A 22,210-nucleotide genomic window follows, 5' to 3' on the forward strand; every position below is an offset into this window, starting at 1 on the left:
GGAGAATAGAGGTTGATTGAGGAGATGAAGAATATTAGTACTGAGAGTGGGCCCCTGGTCTAAGATTTTTGGGTGGGCCCCTGGTATCCCAGTCCAACACTGGGTGAGATGGCATTGTTTAGGGTAGGGATGAACCGAATCCACTACTTTGGATTCGGCTGAAACCCCGGAATCCTTCGCAAAACATTCGGCTGGATACCGAATTGAATCCAAATTTTAATTTGCATATGCAAATTTGTATTTGGTTCGGCCGGCCAGAAGGATTCGACCAAACCGAATCTTGCTGGAAAAGGCTGAATCCTGGCCGATTCCCAATCCGGATTTGGTGCATACCTAATTTAGGGGCAATCCAAACTTGACTGTACTTGTTACTGGTGTGAGCACCTGGAGCAACCCTTAAATTCCATTAATTCCATATATTTCTATTACATTTATTTTTGCTTTCAAAAACCACAACCCAAACAGAGATTCATTGCTATCTGCTCCACCACCAAAGCAAGTGTCAGTTCTGCAGTGTTACATGAAGCCCAGCAATAGGGCAGAAACTAATGTCAAGACAAGAGGGGACAGTCTTTCCCGGGGAGGAGAAACATTGCACAGCTTCCCCGGGCAGCACGAATAAGACAGAAGGTAATTGCTTCCGAAATGAGTTTGGTTTTCCTTGCGGCCACACCTGGTTATTTCTATACAGCTATTGCTCTGCAGCACAGTTACTCCCAGCAACATTCCTTTTGCCGTATAACACATTTCCTCATCTTGGCATATCACAGGGCGCTCTAAACAGTCGCTATCTTCGGTCAGCTCACAATAGGCACAGGTTAAGGCCTGAGAGAGGGGCCAGCAATACACAGAGGAGAGTCCCAAAATCGTAATAAATAACGCCAACTTCATCTCTCATTCACTGTAAGGGCTTCACGGGAAATGTAACGCTCCTCTGTTCTTGGGGCTTCATCTAATACCTGGTCACCAAATAAATGCGTATACGTATAACACACATAGATCAGTATTGACAGCACTGCAGGCCTTAAAGGAGAACTAAAGCCTAACTAAAGAAGTAGCTAGAAATGTTGTACATTATGTTTTGGGCTTCGGTACCAGCCCAAAGGAAATAATTAATACAGATAATGACTACATGGCAGAACAGAAACCAGTACAATTAGCATCAGAATTTAATAATCAGCCCTGTAGCATCAGCTTATATTACAGGGGAAGCTCATTTTCTGCTGGATAATTAGTGACGAGCCCTAAGCTTAGCTTCTCAACAGCCAATCAGAGCCCACTGAGCATGTGAGTGTCACAGACACTTTCCAAGATGGTGACCCCCTGTGACAAGTTTGAAGTCCTGGATCATTGCTGCTATTGACAAGCTGAAACTTTAGGCTGGTGCAATGAGGTAATTATATAAAATATGACAGTTTTAGCCATAATAATTTTTAGAGTTTAGTTCTCCTTTAAAGGGGTTGCTCCTCTTCCAAACACTTGTTTTCAGTTCAATTGTTTTCAGATTGTTCCCCAGAAGTAAAGACTTTTTTTCAATTGCTTCCCATTTTTTATTTTTTCAATTTTTTTTAAAATCTAAGTTTAAAATGTAATGTCCGGTGTTTGTGTCTGGCAGGTCATTGATTCAGGTGCAAAGTATTACAATTTTGTAACATTTAGGGGCAGATTTATCAAGGGTCGAATTCCAAAGTAATAGAAGTTTTTTTGAACTCCCATAACTTCGAAATTTGAAGAAAAAAAGACCAATCGAAATTTATTTAAAAAAAAAAAACGTAACATCGTATTCAATCGAATTAGATTCTAAGTATTTAAAAAAAAAACCTTTGATTTCTTGAAGTTCACTAATTGACTCCACATAGGTTTTAGGAGGTCCCCCATAGGCTAAAACAGCTATTCGGCAGGTTTTAGATGGCGAATGGTGGAAGGCGAAGTTTTAAAGAGAAGGCACGTGATAAATTTGGATGCTTGAATAGTCTAATTTTTTTCAAATTCGAATCTAATTTTGGCCTAATCGATAGTTGAAGTATACAAAAATAGCTCGAAATTAGATTTTTTTTTACTTCAAATTTTCCATTCGACCCTTGATAGATCTGCCCCGTAGTTGATACATTTCTCAGCAGCATCTCTGGAGTATTAGCAACTATTGTATCAATTCTAACAGATGCCTGTAATGAAACCTAGAGATTCTGCTCAGCAGGGACAAAGATAAGAAATGTATTGACTAAATGTATCCATTTAGAACAGGTTACAGGGTCGGCGACCCCCCCTCCGAGAGCTGCTTAAGAAGGTAAAAAAATGATACTTTACACTTGAATATTAGAAAAACGTTCATACATGGAAAATAGAAAGTCATTGGAAAAAGTCTTTATTTCTGGTGAACTCTATGAAAGGTGTTTGAAGGTGAACAACCCAAGCCCATAATGGGAGCTAATTAGGGATGGGCAAATTTTTTTTGCCTTGTTTTGCCGAAAAATTTACGCCATAGACTTGTATGGTGTTGTGCGTCAAAATAAAAAGACGCACGTCAAAAAAAATTTTGCGACAACATTTTTTGGATGCCCATAGACTTTAATGGGCGTCAGCGTCATTTCGCCGGCGGCAAATTTTTGACGAAACGGGTCAAATTTGCCCATCCCTAGAGCTAATGAGACAGGGAAGCTAAGCAAAGCAAATTAAACAATTACACAGGATAGGGGTGAGGTATAAGGACATTTCTGGTTACGCAGAACAACTTCACTTTAACTATTATTCAATGTTTTTAGGAAAAAAATTTTTTTAAAGACAGTGCCCCTTTTCCACTATGAGAGTAACATGCATGAGAACTTACAATTTAGGCTTTCTCCCACAACAAGCACCCAGCGGGTAAATTCCAGTCGCCAGCAGTCACCTGATTGCAGGAATCCTATTAGGCACGGACAGGCGTGTCCAGCATACAAGATAAAAATCAGTGCCGGATCAGGACTAATGTATAGTTCTTGCCTGTAGTTCCCAAACAGAGTTGCCGACTCAAATGGGTACAAGCTATCAGTTCATTTAAACCAAAACTACATAGCTGCATAGAACACTGTGCAGTCTGCAGAATTCAACGACCCCATCGTTAGGGAGATAATGATCCAGTCCTGGACTTTTTAAATACCTTTTCACTCTCAATGGTCACATGGAATGGGGTCTTAGGAAACCCCAAAGTGGATCATTATCATCCTAATGACATGGAGTTTCGTTGCTCTCTCTCTGTCACAGATAGGGTTGCCACTGTACCCGTTTAATACCATCTGCATATGGAATTTGCATTCTGCATGGCTATTTAGCAATTCATATAAATGCACGCTGCATGGCTGCATCTAAATCAGTTCAGTCTGCAGCAAGCATCTAAATTAATTTAATATGCAGCCGGTGTTAAAGGGGTAAGGTGGCAATAGGTAAGAAAGGAGACATAGGGGTGGTGTATTCATACAGTTATAAAGGTGGGGCTTTATGTACATTATTATGTGGCATGTAAAACGTGGCATCTATCAACTTCATGTTAAAGCTGTGTCTCCCTAGGCTAGTAACATGTTGTGACTTGCCTAGGAAGAGATACCTTTAACATGATAAAAATGAACGTTTTACATGCCAACCAATCCCCTGCATGGAAATACCACTGCACAACTGTAACGAATGTATAGGTAGGGTCCCTTTGTGAAATGCATCTAAAATATACCAGGGGGTCAGTTATGAATGGCTTATCGGGTACATTACGTGGCGTGCCAGGGTCCGACTCCTGTGAAGGGGATGGTTTTGATTTACAGAATAAAAATGAAACGTGTGTTTTATATTAGATTCCTGCAGCGGGTCGGGTACCAGCAGGTTACACGCAAAAAAGTGGGCACCCTGTGGAATGAGAGGAGGATTTTCAAGTTCGGGTATAGACGCGGGTCTGTGGGTCACGGGTCGGGTTGCGGGTCTCATCTACATTTCTTATCTTATGTAATGTTGTCTATATTTTACTCCTTTTAAAGTAGGAGTACAAAACTTGTTTCTGTCCCCGCCCACTTTTGATGACGTCACTTCCGGTATACAGCACAATCACTTCCTGTTTGATGGTGGTCAGCGGGTTGCCGGTCGAGTTGCGGATAAGGCAATTGCAGGTCTGGGTGGCAGGCTGTGGGTTTGGTCGGGTCCGGGTCCTAAAAATTGGTTCCGTGCAGGACTCTCGCCCGCCCTATATGTGCACAGAACAGACTTGGTTTCATGATATTTGTGGCAGGAGCCAGGGCCCTATTTATTTATACTGCAGGCTTTGTGGGGTCTGTCCAACCTATGAGAGATCATGTTTAGCTGCCAGAAGGTTGGTTAATAACAGATATAAGGTGCCACTGTTACTATGTTGCCCTGGTGCCACATATTTTAATGGGGTTATTTACTAAAATCCGAATACCAAACTTCCATGCTCGATTTCAGCTTATTTATTAATAAACAAAATTAATCGGATCGAAGAAAAACTCGATAAAATCGAGAAATCGAGAACCTGAATTGCTCAAATTTATTGGGCTTTTTTCCCCCCAAAAAACTGGGCTTAAAGGAATCTTTTCGTAATTAGATCTCCATACTTTAATGGGGTTGTTTACTAAAATCCGAATACCAAACTCCCATGCTCGATTTCAGCTTATTTATTAATAAACAAAATTAATCGGACCGAAGAAAAACTCGATAAAATCGAGCAATCGAGAACCTGAATTGCTCAAATTTATTGGGCTTTTTCCCCCCCAAAAAACTGGGGTTTAAAGGAATCTTTTCGTAATTAGATCTCCATACTTTAATGGGGTTATTTACTAAAATCCGAATACCAAACTCCCGTGCTCGATTTCAGCTTATTTATTAATAAACAAAATTAATCGGACCGAAGAAAAACTCAATAAAATCGAGCAATCGAGAACCTGAATTGCTCAAATTTATTGGGCTTTTTTCCCCCAAATCGCTAAATTTTTTCGAGTTTTTGCCCGATAACCCCAAAAGACGGATTTACGGGCCTAAACTGACTGAAGACCCCGATAACTTCAATTTGAGATAGGGGACATGACCTCGACAGGTCTGAGATGGTGGATTTTCGGATTCAGGCTTTTTTGCAGCATCTGGGTATAATAAATCTCGAAAAATTTGAGGGTTTTTTTCCACCAAAAATTCGAACATTTAAACATTAATTAAACCCAGCAGGATTAATTATATCTTAGTTTGGATCAAGTAAAAGCTACTGTTTTATTATTACAGAGAAAAAGGAAATCATATTTAAAATTTTTAATTATTTCGATTGTAATGGAGTCTATGGGAGGTAACCTTCCCGTAATTCAGAACTTTCTGGATAAGGGGCTTTCGGATTTATATAGCTGTATATAAAAGTGATGGGCCTGCAGATATTGTTGAAAGACAGGTTACTGGGCTTGGAGACAGGATACAAACCCAGTAATGTGTTCTTTATCTGCTTTATTTGCCTTTACCTTACTTTACTCCTATATCATAGCAACGTATTTTGAAGGTGGAATAACGACTGCCTGCAAGACCTTGCTATAAAAATTCTGTATCTATTCCAGCCTTTATCATTTCCACATGCTCAGGTGCCATTTTCCTATTGTGATCTTCACAATACAATGATGCAGTAAATGGAGTGCGATGTTTATGGCTGAGATCCTCTCTCTGTAACAGTTCAGAGGATGAAAGAGAATGCACGACTACAACATTATGCAGCCCTCCAAAGCCACTTACACCTCCATGGAGCTCATGGTGGGATTGAATCCCGTTTTCTCAAGAGAGGAATATAAATAGAAAATGCAAATGGTTTATAAGAGATATCAAAGTACAGATATTAGACCTATTTTCCAGAATGCTCAGGACGTGAGGTTTTCCGGATTACGGATGATCTTCATACCTTAAATCTACAAGAAATTTTACATTTAAACATTAAATAAACCCAATAGGCTGGTTTTGCTTCCAATAAGGATTAATTATATCTTAGTATAGGTATGGAATCCGTTATGCAGAAAGCCATTATCCAGAATGCTCTGAATTATGGAAAGGCTGTCTCCCATAGACTCAATTTCATTCAAATTATCGAAATCTTTTAAAAAGATTTCCTTTTTATTTGTAATAATAAAACAGTAGCTTGTACTTGATCTAAACTAAGAAATAATTAATCCTTATGGGAAGCAAAAACCAGCCTATTGGGCTTATTTAATTTTTCCATGATTTTCTAGTAGACTTAAGGTATGCAGTTCCAAATTAAGGAAAGATCTGTTATCTGGAAAACCCGAGATATTGAGCTTTCTGGAAAATAGGTCCCATACCTCTACATGGTACTGTTTTATTATTACAGAGAAAAGGAAATACTAGTTTTTAAAAATTTGGATTATTTGGATAAAATGAAGTCTGTGAGAGACATCTTGGAGCTTTCTAGATAATGGGTTTCTGGATAACAGATTCCATACCTGTATATTTTTTACATTTACAGTAAGTTTTTATTTCCCATACCTTATTATTTAACTTATTATGACCCTTTAAAGGAATACCTGAAAGCATTCATATTGCCATCATTTCAGCAATGATGTAGAAAATGTAGAAAAAGCTGCCATTTATAAAATACACATGCTGCATGGCTGATTCCTATATATTGTAGCTGGTTGCATAAAACAGAGCACACCAATGGGATTCATATAGTCTGAAATCCAGTGTTGGACACTAAAGAGCCATTGTGCAGCCTTAGAGTCCCATTCATTGACCACCGAAGTATTGAGCTGAGCCAAGCATCAGGGACATGCTGCAGTGATCTCCAACCAGGTGCCAGAATTTGTATCCTATGGGATGGGACTCATCACTGGCTCCCTGTGCTGCTTAAAGGGGTTGTTCACCCTTAAATTAACTTTAATTATGATGTAGAAACTGACATTCTGAGACAATTTGTAATTGGTTTTCATTTTTATAGCTTTTTATTCAGCAGCTCTCCATCTTGCAATTTCAGCAATCAGGTTGCTGGGGTCCAAATGACCCTAGCAACCATGCATTGAATTGAATGAGAATAGGAGAGGCCTGAAAAGTAAGATGAGTAATAAAAAGTAGCAATAACCGTAAACGTGTGGCCTTACAGAGCATTTGTTTTTAAGACGGGGTCAGGCAAGAAACAGGCAAATAATTCAAAAGCTATTAAAGTGGACCCGTCACCGAAAAAAATTATTCAAAATCTTATTTTATCACATTAGTCAAGCAAAATGAACTTTAATTACACTATATAATTTATTTGAATCTTGTTTCCATCAGTCTGGGAATTCATAATTATAGCAAGCAGGCAGGAGCCATTTTGTGGACATTGTTATTAAGATAAGCCTTGTATCATCTCAGAATCTTGTTTGTGCACCAGAATGGGGGACCTGATGTCCATTCCCATGCCCTGGCTACACAATTAAATGGTGAAGAGAACTGGGGGAATGTGGGGAGAGCAGTGACATCTAGGAAGTACTGAATGGAAAGTGAAAGTAATTGTCTGCCCCGCCTCTATGCCTAGGCATAGAGGCGGGGCAGACAATATTTGATTGACAGCTGAGATTTTTAAATGAGTTTACAACAGCTATGAATGCTTTAATAAAAAATAGAAAATGGATTTCATGTTTAATTTGAAAAGGACTTTTATTATACAGATTTTTGTGTCTGGGTGACGGTTCCACTTTAAAGGGCACCTGTTGGGTAAAAATGTTATCCCCAACTAAATGTGTGGGCTAATAGACCCCGTATTCCGGTTGGGGATAACAGTAGTTTTTTTATTAAAAAAAAATGCCGCCATCGCTATGCTACCTGTACCAGGAGGTGCGAGCAGCCATGTCCAGTCACTCGCATCATAATGAAAATGTGCCACAAATTGCTCATTATGCGCATGCGTGTGACGTCACATGCCAGTTATGCACATGCGACTGACACAACATGGCTGGTCGCATCGGGAACTCTCTCCTGGTGCGGGTAGAGTAGTGCATTTTTTTTAAAAAAAAAACAAACTACTGTTATCCCGAATAGAGCCTGCATCTTTGGTTGGGGATAACATTTTTACCCAACAGGTGCCCTTTAAAAAGAAATACGAGTGCCAAATGTTGCTAACAGTTAGCCATTCTGTAACATACTAAGTTAACTAAAAAAAGAACCACCCTTTTAACCCACACGAATACAATATATTTATTTGTATCATAGACCAGAGCATTTCAAATATGGCGTGTAATGCATTCTGAACAAATTACAATTTAAAGTTAGCCTTTTAGGCTTTACCCAGGTCCTCTAAGGAAAAGGTTAAAGGAGTACTAAACCCTCCCAATAAGAAAAGCCCCTACCTACTACCCTAAATAGCCCCCCCTCCCTGCTTCCCCCCTGTATAGTTCATTATCCCTGAATACATTGCTCATGTATCAGTGCAGAGTAAGCGCAGCAGAGCTCATGGGCACCATCTTCTGGATCTTCGGTCTTCATCTGTAAGGAAGCGCCATACTGGTGCATGTGCAGTTGGAGCAGTCTTCTTGTCCATAGCAACTGCACATGCACTAAAAATGCAATGAATTGGCAGAAGGAAGAAGACCCGAAGAAGGGCGAAGATGGCGCCCCATGAGCTCCACTGCGCTTACTCTGCACATATAAGTGAGCATGACTTACGAATGACTCAATATCGTTGATTGACCCTTTATTTTAATAAAACACAATACAACATTTTGGATGAAAAAGGCCACAGCTTGTTTTTATTAAACTCACCAAGCTTAAGAAAAATTATCCACCCACATACCCACATTATTATTATAACAAATGCATAACATGAATAAGCTGTGACATTGTGAAACAATAGCCGCTTAAGGCTGCATAACATTCAACAGTAGCTTATAATGAATTCACATTACTCTTCATAACCAACCCGTTCTCCAGCCTAAGCTCCAGCCTCCACCTTAACACTCCAGCCCCCTTTTTGGCTAACCATTAGGGCAGCCCCACACCGCCAAATCTGCGACAAACTACCCCTTATCATCCTTAATGGGCGGGAAACACTGCTTCCCTTGACTTCCAACACGTAAGACTAATTTCTCCCGCACTTTCTCCCCCTCTTATAGTCTCCCTTGCAATTCCTTTGCTCCACCTCGCCTACAATCCCCACAATGCACCACCAAACCATTCCTCAATTCCTATTCGTCCCTTAGTCATGCCTTACTCCGTTCCACCTGTCCCAGGGTTCCTCCATAGGCCTCTATATATTTGGGACACTTTTAGGGGTAACGAACTATGGTGGGGGGACTATGTAGGGTAGTAGCTAGGGGCTTTTCTTATTGGGGGGTATTGGGGGGTTTAGTTCTACTTAAAGGACCACCTACCTGTTGGATAAGGTAGGGAAAACCATAAGAAACCATCATTTTATTGACAGCTGAGGACCTGTGAGTTTGAGACCTTTTTGCACTGGCTGATTTTACAACAGAGCATGGAGGGATTACTCCATGTAGAGGGGCATTTTACTGTGCCGATGTATTGTTTATTCTGGGCAGGTGGGCAAAGCAATGAACAGAAGCACATCTTTTTCTCCTTTCCGTGCATTGCAATAGCCTTCCATCCAAAAGCCAGCTCATAAACACCCAAGCCTTCCCTTAGGCAGAACAGATCAAAGTAAATGAATCTCAGATTTCTAAATTAATTAGGGATATACAGAGGGATATTTTGTTCATAAAAGTCAAGTCAAGTGTTTTACTCTGTTCTGTTAAACATTATCTCCTGCTCTGTTCTGTGTTAAGTCCCTATGGGAATACATCTGAGATAGCCTCAAAATATTACACGATATGGGAAAGTGCTGTGCGTTTTGATGGGATCTGGCAGACGTTTTGAGATCTTTGAATGTGATGTTTGGTTCCAGGAATTCCTTTCCTATTCTCTAATAGATGGAAGGTAACAGGACACATTATTTGCCTATAAATAACTTGGAGCTGTCCAGTCTGAGCATCAGATGAGTTTATTCTGTTGTGCTGATTCTGAGCAGGTGGCTTCTTCATTACAGTTATATTGGTGGTGGTGTACAGTACATGTACACGTTTATTTGTTTAAGTAGTTTATGATGGACCAAGAGAGACTGATACCAATTTTTTTTATTTACAACCATAGGTTTATTATGATGTCAATATTTATATTGACTAAATTAATTTTCCACCACAGTTTTTTAAAGGGATTTACTCAGGTTAAACTAGAGGTTCCCTTCTGGGTTGGTTTTAAGGTCAGACAATATGCGTTCCTGCATTTTCCCACTGCATATGGTGTCCCAAACCTTCCTGCTGTGGCTTTCTGTGGGGCTGATACCTCCAAGGATACCGTAGATGGGAGCAGGTTTGTCGCCTTCTGACTTTGTCTTACTTGGAAATATTCCATGGTTTGAGTCCTTAGCAAAAACATTCAATGGCTGCTCCTAGCTTTACTGTACTACAAGCCAATGGGAAAATGAATCGAAACAGCAGCACACTTTAAGAAGAATGAAACTCTTTTAACTTGGGGGTGCCAAAAGTTATTATACATCAATTGGGAGTCCACATCTGATTTCCATTTAATTAAGCCCAAGGGACTCGCCCCAGTTCTCAGGCAATAACATATAAGAAATTCCTTTATCCAAAGATAACTGTCCCAAGGCTTTTTTCAATAAAAAAATGTCATTTTATTTAACTTAGCATTAAAACTCGGATACAAACAAACCCCACCAGGCCCACCTTACGCGTTTCGAAACGCGTAAGGTGGGCCTGGTGGGGTTTGTTTGTATCCGAGTTTTAATGCTAAATTAAATAAAATGACATTTTTTTATTGAAAAAAGCCTTGGGACAGTTATCTTTGGATAAAGGAATTTCTTAGGTGCCCAAAGTTAGTCACCCCCAAGTGATTAAATGTACTTACCTGTAACCCGGGGCCAGTGCTCCTATCTAGAGAAAACTGCAACGGCCTGGGATTCTTCCAGCGAGCACCATATGGAGAGATCCTCTTCAGGCTTCTTCTTTCTTCAAATTTCCTGGGGCAGACGCATGCACAGTAGAACGAAATAGCTGACTTTTTCATTAAAACAATATGGTTGCAAATATTTTAGGATTTTTGGCTCTTGATTCCTTGATTCTTGTCCACCTTCACGACTATGGTAGTATTGGTACTTTGTATTTTTTTAACCTGCCAGAAAATTCTGTAGCTGAGATAAAAAAATAATTACAGGATTGTGGAACAGATGAACTAATTGATATGTCATGTAATATTCATCCAGAGGGCACGGAAGTTGTGGTTGTGTTAGGGCAGGGATGATTACGAAGTCACTAATTCCATTAGTCATGATATTCCTTCTCATTTATCTCTGGGTTTCAGTGCAAATCTGAATTATTAGTATGACTATAAAGAGGCACTTTAATTTAGTCATCGCCTGTGTTCTGGGAAACTGAACATTTGTATGGTTGATCTATATTTGTAAAAGGGATCATGTGGAGGGTAGCTGAAAGGCAAAAAATATGGGCTTGCTTTAATTGAATTATAATGGAATAGTTATAAATAATTGCTGCTCTCATAGGGGCACATGTATTAAATCTAACTGTAATACATATATTTGCAACAACATTGTGCATTCACGTTAACACCATAATTATGCCATTGTGAGGGTAATGTGCCAACATGCGCAAATTTGCTGGGGAATAAATACAATAAGTGGGATTTTAGCATGGAAGATTTCAGGGCAGCCAATGCTTTAAACTGGAAGCCTCCAAATGGCATCATTTCCGGCATATGTGTGCACGAAAAACTTTCAGTGCAACTTTGCTGCAGTAATTTTTGCAAGCCACTGCAGGATCCCATAAGCTCCTGTCTGGTTCAGAGGTCGGTAGCTGCTCGGTTCCCCTGGCATGACTGAGCTTGGTGAAAAGATGAGAATGATAAAGATAAAAGTTAATTTGCCAAAATTTGCCAAACTAACATTTTTGTAGATTGTCTGTGTTTCCTATTTTTCAAATTTGACATTTCACACCCAATAGACAATTATACCCAATAGATGGAGTCATCTAGTGATGCTCACAAGGGACTAGCACAAGACACAAATACTACAGGCACATTTTTGGGATGTGAATGCTAAAAAGTTGCCTGGTATGAGAGAAAATGACAGTTTTGCCCTTTTTAAAGGAGAAGGAATACCACTCTTATAATTTGATTCAAGTGTGCTTCAAAAGCAACTAAGCTCCGGGTGCAAGCTGTACCCCCTGCCAGGGCAAACTTTACATGTATCCAATGAAAACAGCAGCACAGGTATTATTGAAAAAGGTGAAAAACTTTACTTAGGCAACTTTTTGGGCTACATGGGTCCTTTGTCAAGCCCTGCGCAGCGTAGTACCAATTTTATAATTGGGCTTCCAAAAGTTAAGGTGGCCATACACGGGCCGATAAAAGCTGCCGACAGACCGAGTTGGCAGCTTATTGGCCCGTGTAAGGGGGCCCCCGACGGGCTTTCCCGATCGAGATCTGGGCGAAAGTCGGCCAGATCTCGATCGGATGGGACTAAAAATCCCGTCGGATCGCGGCCGCATCTGTTGATGCGGTCCCCCGATCCGACCGCCCACGATCGGATAAGCCCGAAATTGCCCACCTCAAGGTGGGCATATCGGAGGGCATGTATGGCCACCTTTAGGCACCCGCAAGTGCTCCTATCAGCAGAAAACTGCACCGGCCCGGGTGTTCTTCTAGTGAGCACCACGGAACGATCCTCTTCCTGCTTTTTCAAATTTCCTGGAGCAGACGCATGCTCAGGAGCACAAAATTGGCGGCTTTTTCGTTAAAGTTTGGCTTTTCACTCTAACGTGCATGCGCAGCCACGTGAAGCCCCGAAGAAGCAGGAAGAGGATCTCTCCGTGGTGCTCGTTAGAAGAATCCCGGGCTGGTGCAGTTTTCTGCTGATAAGAGCACTGGCACCCACAGGGGTAACATGGTATTCCTTCTCCTTTAAAGGGAGGAAACAGAAAACCTTTATGCCAATGGGAAATATACTTCTCAGTAAAAGAGACTTCTTTCAGAATGAAATCAAAATGTCCCAGTAATATTTAGCTTTACTGAACATTATGCATTGCTTGCAGCCTAGAATACCAGGTGTACCATGAGTTTAGTTGCTATCGCCAGGGGTAGTTGAACCTGACCCGGGTCTGGCTGGTACAACAAAATGAATGCTATGGCACTCACTTGACGCAAATTGGGCACAATTGCGATGAAAGTTTGATGTAATTTCAAGCGTTTGCCATGAGAGTGAAACATGCGCCTGATTTTTTTTTCTATATTTGCCTTGTGTCTATTGAAGTAGGACGTTGTGGGAACCCCGGAGGTGGCAGTATTTCCAGCGTTGCCCTTCGTCATTCAGTGTTTATAGATAGAATAGAATAATATATCTATATACAATAATCTATAATAATAGAAGTGCTTGATTTGGATCAGAAGGAAAGCAGTGGTGCCAGTAACACATATTAAAGTACCTTTAATGAATGGGATTTTTATATGCAACTGACTGGGGGGGGGGGGATTTTGCAGGCCTGCAATTGTGCTTTTGGACTTAAATAACCCCTTAGTATTGTTACTGCTTTCTCTGTGGGTCTGCACTAAAGCATAGTAGATTCCCAAGGAATATGTAAAAAAGGCTGCTAATTACATGCCGTTCAATGATCTTCATCCTTTGGTCTCATGTTTTATATGGTCACCGAAGTACAGGGTAATACTAACACATGTATGATCCTGCAAATAATAATGCTCTCATTAACTTTTTTTCATCTATTGGGCCAATATCCAAATTACCTTATTTTTGTAGGCCATACTATGTTAGTAGTGTGATGTGATTCACATATGCAATGGGCAGCCATAAAAATCCTATGTAGAGCCAATTCTGGTCCAGGAGCTTTAAGTTGGAGTCCACTTATAATGAGCTTCTTGTTTTATTGTTGGTCACTGTTGTCTTTTTCATGTAAAGTAGATTTGATTTATAAATGAAATATTAGGGATGCACCGAATCCAGGATTCGGTTCTGGATTCGGCCAAGTTTTGTTCTTTTTCAGCAGGATTCGGCCGAATACAGGTGCCTGGCCGAACTGAATCCGAATCCAAACAATCATGTGACTTTTCATCACACAAACAAGGGAGTCAATTTTTTCCTCTTTCTTTCCCTACTTTAAATAAGCAAATTAGGGTTCTGATTCAGTTCGGCCAAATCTTTCACAAAGGATTTGTGATTTGGCTGAATCCTAAAATAGTGGATTCAGTGCATCCTTATGAAATATCAATGGTAAATCCTAGGTGAAGCTTAATTTCGTGCAATATATAGATAGCATTTGCACATTAACCCGTGTTGGTTGCTGTGTGAACTGACCTCATGTATTATATTCTCTATACTGTATATTGAAGCTAACAATGACAATAGGTAAATTATGTTTCTCTATTTATTTTGTAAGGAATAATGTTCATATTTTCTCATATATTCTTCACCCTGACCATTGGAAAGGCTTGAGGTGTTACTGAGTATCATTGCTGAGTATCCAGAGAAACAACATTATTTTATCTTCTAGGTGTCACTGTGGCAGCGAAAGGTTACTTTGATGCACTGGTGAAACTGGGAGAACTGGCCAGCATCAGTCAAGGGTCTAAGGAGCTTGGTAAGTTAAATACTTTCTTCAAGCCAGAAAAATGTCAAACCCTGACAAATCCCTGATACATACCCATGGGGCTCAGTGGGTAGCACTTATGCCTTGTTCTGTTCTTGAGTTCTCCCTATGATGCATTTTTCCTATGGTCCCAGCATGATTGTTTTAAAAACTACATACTGGAGGCACAAAGATTAATACGAAGGCACTGGTTAACACATTGTGAACAAATGGGTGCTGAGGGAAAGGGCCCTTTAGGGCAGATGCACTAAAGGGCGAAGTGGCAAACGCTGGCGACAATTCTCCAGCATTATCGCTTGCAGGGACTTCGCAAGTCCCTTTGGGCAGCCGCCAATTCGCTAGTGAAAGAGATAGACTCTAGCGATCATTCGCACTCTATCGCCAGACGACAATTCGCTCTGGCGAATGGACGTTACTCCACAAATTCACTAAAATGCAGATTTTACTGAACGTTACCTCGCCAGCTCAGACCAGGCGAACTGCATTGGAGTGCATAGATCTTCCTCAATCTTCTGTGGAAAAAGCATCTAAATTCAAAAAACGCTGACGTTGTTTCCTTTTTTCAGAGTGATAGGCTGCAAAAGTCCTAAAAATTTTTTTTGGGGTAACCGGTTTCCCCCATACATTTACTAACATATGGAACATAAACTATACAGTGGGCTCATTTGTAGGGCATTATAACAACGCTATTGTCTTTATTAAGGTTCCCTGGACAGGTATAATTAACAATGAAAATGTAATGTATTTGCTGCAACATATAACATAAAGACGTCCATTCAACGTTGAATTTGATTTGAATTGCTCGCATTGCCGAAGTAACGCTAGTGAAAAGTCACCAGCGTTCGACGCCTGGGATGAAACTCCGCACTTTAGTGAATTAGCATTGTCTGAGCGAATTTTCGACTGGCCTGGGTCGCTGGCAATTTTTCGCCGGTTAGTGAAAGGGTGTCTACTTAAACTGCTTTTTAAATTGTGTACAGTTCAGCCTATGGCTAGGGCCACACGGGAGCTGAAATCAGCTACATGATTTCACCCTACTGCGAGCAGTAGCCTCCTTTCTTTTCCACATTCGTAACTTTGACTTTGGCGTGATCATACTTGGTGGGTTTCATCAAAGAGTCGTGAGTCTATGCATTCTAAGCTGAAATCAGCAGAAGTCTGTTTGCTCTGATTCAATGCAGAAAAGGGAAAAGGCTAAAGGCCGCAGTAGCACAGCCAGCATATTTCATCTGATTTCTGACCTCATGCGGCTCTAGGTGCTTTTTCTTTGTAATAATAAAACAGTACCTTGTACTAAGATATAATTGATCATTATTGGAAGCAAAACCAGTCTATTGGGTTAATTTAATGTTTACATGATTTTCTAGAAGACTTAAGATATGAAGATCCAAATTATGGTTATCTGTAAACCCTAGGTCCCAAGCACTGTGGGTAACAAGTCCCAGTATTTGTAAGTCATATACGATTATTATACTCATTGTTAAAGATGATTTTCAGGGTCTTCCATTTGTGAATAGTAATAATACACTTACTGCCGGCACCCACTGCTGCTTCGGGACTCACTAGATAATGCCCATTCCATCCATTGGAAGCATAGGGGCAAATTTACTTAAGGACGAAGTGGCCAACGCTAGCGAAAATTTGCCAGCGTGACATCATTACGTTACTTCACCGATTTACTAACGGGCACTGTGGAAAATTTGCTAGTGTCATGGACCTACTCTAGCGCTACTTCGCACTCTTAGGCCAGGCAAAGTTGCGCTATGGTGAAGGGACGTAACTACGCTAATTCACTAACTTGCGCATTTTACTGAACGTTACCTCTTGCGCCAGACTTGCCTTAGCCATCTCAGATCAGGCGAAGTGCAATAGAGTAGATAGGGCTTCAATTTCCCCCCAAAAAAAAAAGTCCCAAAAAACGCTGGCATCTTTTACGTTTTTAAGGGTGATATGCTGAAAAAGATTGTAAATCTATTGGGGGTACCCTCCTTCCCCCCTACAATTCCTAACATATGGCACCTAAACTATACAGTGGGCACATGTATAGGGCAAAATAACAACTCTGTTTTATTTTATGAAACTTTCCCAGGCTTGTGTAGTGTAATGTATTTGCTGCTACATATACGTCCATTGTACTTTAACTTGGCGCCGTATGCAAATTAGGCAATTGCTAGCGTAACTTCGCTTTGCTTGACGAATTAACGCTAGGGCAAATTCGCTACCTTTCGCCTCCCTGAGCGTAACTTTTTTTAGTAAATTAGCGGCACCCTGGTGAAACTTCGCCTGGCAAAGAGCAGTGAAACCAACGCTGGTGCAACTTCGAAGGTAAGTAAATTTGCCCCATAGAATCTACATTGACAGCACTCGGTGAAGATGCTTGCAGTTAAATGTGTGCATAGAGAAAGATATATGCCCACTATTGCTGCTGGCACATTGGCCATTCTGTTTGCTACATTCTCTTCCGAAACCTTTTGTTTTCATTTCTTTGTGCAAAAAAAAAAAAAAGAGTTATGGGCACAGTCTGAAAAGACCTTCATCTGTTCATCTTCATGGCCATGTTGATCACACAGGAAGTTGAGTTTTCCTGCTGACAGCCAGGGATTCCTGTTAACTGTCTCCTTTCCCATATGGCTCGCAGCAAGTGAAATGACTAGTAAAGCCTAAACAGGGGGGGAGGGGAGGCCGGTAGAGGAAAGTGAATTAACCAGCCCACAGTGTCTGGCCTGTTCCTTCTTTCACATCTCCACCAACTTGAGCTTCTTGCCTTTCTTAAATCGCATTCCCCATTTTGCTGTCCTGGCAACGTTCTGTGTTCCCCTTAAAATGCCGGAATGGATTGTGTGAGGTTTACACAGGCAGTAACGGCCCCCCTCCTTCTTCATGCTGGGTTAGTTGTTTCCAACAACACCTTTGTTGCTAGAGTGACCTTCGGTGCTATGCAAAATAATTCACTTTAGGTCTATGGATGCTATGAATTATTCTAAGGAGCTGCTTCTCCCGGTCTCCTGAGTTCCATTCATGGAAATTCATGACTATTCATTCCACTGGAAATTCTCAGATCAGAGGAAGCTGTGGCTCTTTGTGCCTTTAATCTTCCCATATAGTTCATGTATTTATAGAGGTGGCACCTTGAGCTCTGGCTACACATGTGCCCCCTCCGACCCAAGTCAAGTCCCATGTGATGCCTTTTTTTCCCCCTTGCTGTTCCTTTTGGGAGCTCATAGATTTTCTCTGCGTCTCATTTGGCAGTTGATTTCTCAGATTTTAGAACATTGAAAACTTGTTTTCTAGATCAAATTATAAATAAACACAATATAATTTAATTCCCAAAATCTAAGTGTAAAGTTTAATGTTCCTGTCTCTGGTGTTTGAGTCTGACAGCTCAGTAATTCAGGTGCAGGTAGAGTCTTGCGCGGAACCAGTTTCTAAGTCCCGGACCTGCAGCCCGTGGCCCAACCGCAACCCGCATATTTAACCAATTTGATCCCGGACCCGCAATTGCCTTAACCGCAACCCGACCTGCAACCCGCCGACCACCATCAAACAGGAAGTTATGTTGCTGCAAACTAGAAGTGACATCATCAAACGTGGGCGAGGACAGAGACAAGTTTAGTAAAACTTTAAAAGGTGTAAAATAAAGACAAAATTACATAAGATAAGAAATTTAGAAGAGACTCGCAACCCGACCTAGCAAACCGCAACCCGCATCTGAAAATCCTCCCCTCATTCCGTAGGGTGCAACATTTTTTGCGGGTAACCTTCGGGTACCCTGACCTGCTGCAAGACTCTAGGGGTAGACTCTAAACTGTTACAATTTTGCAACATTTAGTTGTTACATTTCTCAGCAGCATCTCTGGAGTATTAGTAACTATTGTATAAATTCTAACAGCTGCCTTTAAAGGGATCCTGTCATCGGAAAACATGTTTTTTTCAAAACACATCATTTAATAGTGCTACTCCAGCAGAATTCTGCACTGAAATCCATTTCTCAAAAGAGCAAACAGATTTTTTTCACTTTAGGAGAGAAATGCTTTCTGGCAGGCTGCTGTTTTTCCTTCTCAATGTAACTGAATGTATCTCAGTGAGACATGGGTTTTTACTATTGAGTGTTGTTCTTAGATCTACCAGGCAGCTGTTATCTTGTGTTAGGGAGCTGCTATCTGGTTACCTTCCCATTGTTCTTTTGTTTGGCTGCTGGGGGGGGGGAAAGGGAGGGGGGTGATATCACTCCAACTTGCAGTACAGCAGTAAAGAGTGATTGAAGTTTATCAGAGCACAAGTCACATGACTTGGGGCAGCTGGGAAATTGACAATATGTCTAGCCCCATGTCAGATTTAAAAATTAAATTTAAAAAAATCTGTTTGCTCTTTTGAGAAATGGATTTCAGTGCAGAATTCTGCTGGAGCAGCACTATTAACTGATTCATTTTGAAAAAATTTTTTTTTCCCATGACAGTATCCCTTTAATGAAACTCAGAGATTCTGCTCAGCAGGGACAAAGATAAGAAATGTATCAACTAAATGTATCAATTTAGAACAGTTTACAGGGTCGGCGACCTCCCCCCAGAGCTTTACACTTCAATATTAGAAAAACGGTGACACACAAAATATAAAGTAATTGGAAAAAGTCGTTATTTCGGGTGATCTATTGGAAAACAGTTGTGTAATATACTATATATTGAGATTGTCACTCATGAGTTCCCCGCTGGCCTTCTACAATCCTGCCTCCCTGCAATGGCAGTTCTGCTTTCTTTAGGGTCAGGACACACGCTCAGATCCAGGGAGATTAGTCACCCGTCGACAAATATCCTCTTCTTCGGGGCGACTAATATCCCCGAACTGCCTCCTGCCAGCTAGAATGTAAATAACCGGCAGGGTGGCACTCGGAGTGCTTCATTTTCCAAAGTCGTCTGAAGTTTCCTCGTGAGTGCCATCCAGCAGTTGATTTACATTCTAGCTGGTGGGAGGTAGTTTGGGAAAAACCCCGAAGAAGAGGAGATTAGTCGCCCAGCGACCCTTATAGTTTCTATAGCCCCGGTTTATCCCACAATTGTGCATCGTTGTGTGGCCACAATCAGGCTTGGGCAGTTTTCGAATGTGACTCACCAAATCTTACTATAAGTGATCTTCAGCTTGAGCCTCCCTGGGTGTCCACCACACAGTTTGAGAGGCACTGGACTAAGGTTTCTAAGTTTTTATGTAAAACTCAGTAAATGTGAAATATAATGGCTATCTTTAGACCCCTCCTGATCGTTAAATATGCACTGGCCCGGGGGAATTATTCCTAGCATGTTGCCTTATTTCCTTATGCCTCAGAGATTCTCTTATTTGGGAAGTTTAAACTTTTTTACATGTAAGCAGGTTTTCTTGCTAATTATTGCATTCAGAAATCCAGGTAACTGAGAATCATATTATTCTGACTCGGACTAGAATCCCCCTAACCCCTAAAGCACTGTACATATGGAGCATATTCTATGCCTGTATATTTTAGTAGAGAAAGGCCCAAAACCACCGCTGCTGCCTCCCTTTCACATGAGTAGGAAACGTATGACATCCGGGAAATGTTCTTGTGAGCTTTTTGAAGCTGTAGGGTAAAAACACAAGGGGCGTTTCGTTGTATGTGCAAAATCACTTAACCTTAAAGTTAACTTTTAATATGTTAGAGCAGCTAATTCTAAGCAATTTTTCCATTAACTTTCATTTTTTCTTTTTTTATAGTTTTTTAATTATTTGCCTTCTTCTCACTCTTTCCAGCTTTCCATCGGAGGTCACTGACCCGCATCTAAAAATACAAATGCTCTGTAAAGCCACACATCTATTGTTATTGCTACTTTTTATTACTCTTCTTCTATTCAGGCCTCTTCTATTCATATTCCAGTCCCTTATTCAAATCAGTGTATGGTTAATTTGGACGCTAGCAATCGAATTACTGAAACTGCAAACTGGAGAGTTGCTGAATACAAAGATAAATGACTCAAACGTCATAATAATACAAGCGAAAAGCAATTGCACATTGTCCCAGAATATCACTCTCTACGTCATATTAAGGGGCAAATTCATCAAGGGTCGAATATCGAGGGTTAATTAGCCCTCGATATTCGACTGGGGAATGAAAATCCTTTGACTTCGAATATCGAAGTCGAAGGATTTTGCACAAATACTTCAATCGAACGATCGAAGGAATAATCGTTCGATCGAACGATTAAATCCTTTGAATCGAACGTTTCGAAGGATTTTAATCCAACGATCGAAAGATTATCCTTCGACCAAAAAAAGTTAAGCAAGCCTATGGGGACCTTCCCCATAGGCTAACATTGGGTTCGGTAGCTTTTAGGTGGCGAACTAGGGGGTCGAAGTTTTTTCTTAAAGAGACAGTACTTCGACTATCGAATGGTCGAATAGTCGAACGATTTTTAGTTCGAAACATTCAATTCGAAGTCGTAGTCGAAGGTCGAAGTAGCCCATTCGATGGTCGAAGTAGCCAAAAAAAACACTTCGAAATTCGAACTTTTTTTTCTTCTATTCCTTCACTCGAAGTTAATGAATTTGTCCCTAAAAGTTAATTTAAAGATGAACAACTCCTTTAAAGTACCCTCCTTTTTTAATAGGCAATAGGAGTCTCAATTTTGCAGTTCTTATGTTAGTTTGGCTATTTGAATTGTTCCTGGGGAGAGGACAAGTATCTATTTTAATCCTGCCAATATATATACAGAGGAACCATTAATAATGGCTGCCAAAAAATCTGGGCTGAAATTGGCTTTCCAACTTTCCATGCAAAAGAAAACATCATATTTTCCCAATTCCCTAATTCTCCTCTTTTTAGTTCTGTTAATCGACTTACAATATACATCCACACCAACAGTGTCATTGTTCTGTAGAAGACATTTTAATATAGCGCCTTGCATTTAGAGACGTGACGTGAGCAGACACAACTGCTTGTGTGATCCTGATTTTGATTGGGGGAATGCCTGTGGAATACCGCAGCCTGCACTGAGAATAATACTGACCGGGCCCCATCCAGACACAGTATGACTGAGCATTTCAGCAATGTGGGGCATGATTAGCAATGTGTTAGTCCTCTTAAGTCAAAAGGGCAGCCCCGTGATAATCTGAGTCACATTGTGCTGCAAGAATGCTCTAATTAGGGTGAAAACCGTTGGAAACATTTCTTTTTTGTCTCTAGGTGCACGGGAGGGGGTAGTGTTCTGAGCTGAAGGAGAGTTTTTGCCTCTTTCTCCTAATAAACTTGATCCGTCGAGCCGTTCCTATGTGCCAGCCATGCCTCATTTCCAGGGACAGTGCCATGTATTCAAATATTGGTGCCAGGGAGTTATTGTTCTTGGTAATGGACTCGATTTTAGAAAACGAGAAACGTTGTGTACGTTTTAAAAATATTCTCATGGTCACAAAGTACTTTTTTGATGTTTTATATCACAATATAAGCTATAGTTGCTGTAAAGTGACCCAAAAGCAAACAGTAATCATTGTGCCCACTGGGCATGCATGTATGGCTGGCTTGGTGCCCTTTGCCCTCTTAG

The 22,210-nt window shown here is 40.7% G+C and overlaps 1 protein-coding gene across 2 annotated transcripts in view; it reads left to right on the plus strand.

Annotated features, from left to right (window-relative positions):
• Nucleotides 1–22,210, plus strand: part of LOC108696771 (brain-specific angiogenesis inhibitor 1-associated protein 2) — a 140,417-nt gene that overhangs the window by 34,552 nt on the left and 83,655 nt on the right. For both annotated transcript variants that reach the window (XM_018226402.2, XM_041569643.1), the window contains one exon: nt 14,577–14,663. In XM_018226402.2, the coding sequence (XP_018081891.2) occupies nt 14,577–14,663 (87 nt within the window). The remainder of the gene's footprint in view (nt 1–14,576; nt 14,664–22,210) is intronic.

This window comes from Xenopus laevis, chromosome 7L, assembly GCF_017654675.1.
Source record: "Xenopus laevis strain J_2021 chromosome 7L, Xenopus_laevis_v10.1, whole genome shotgun sequence".
NCBI lineage: Eukaryota > Metazoa > Chordata > Amphibia > Anura > Pipidae > Xenopus > Xenopus laevis.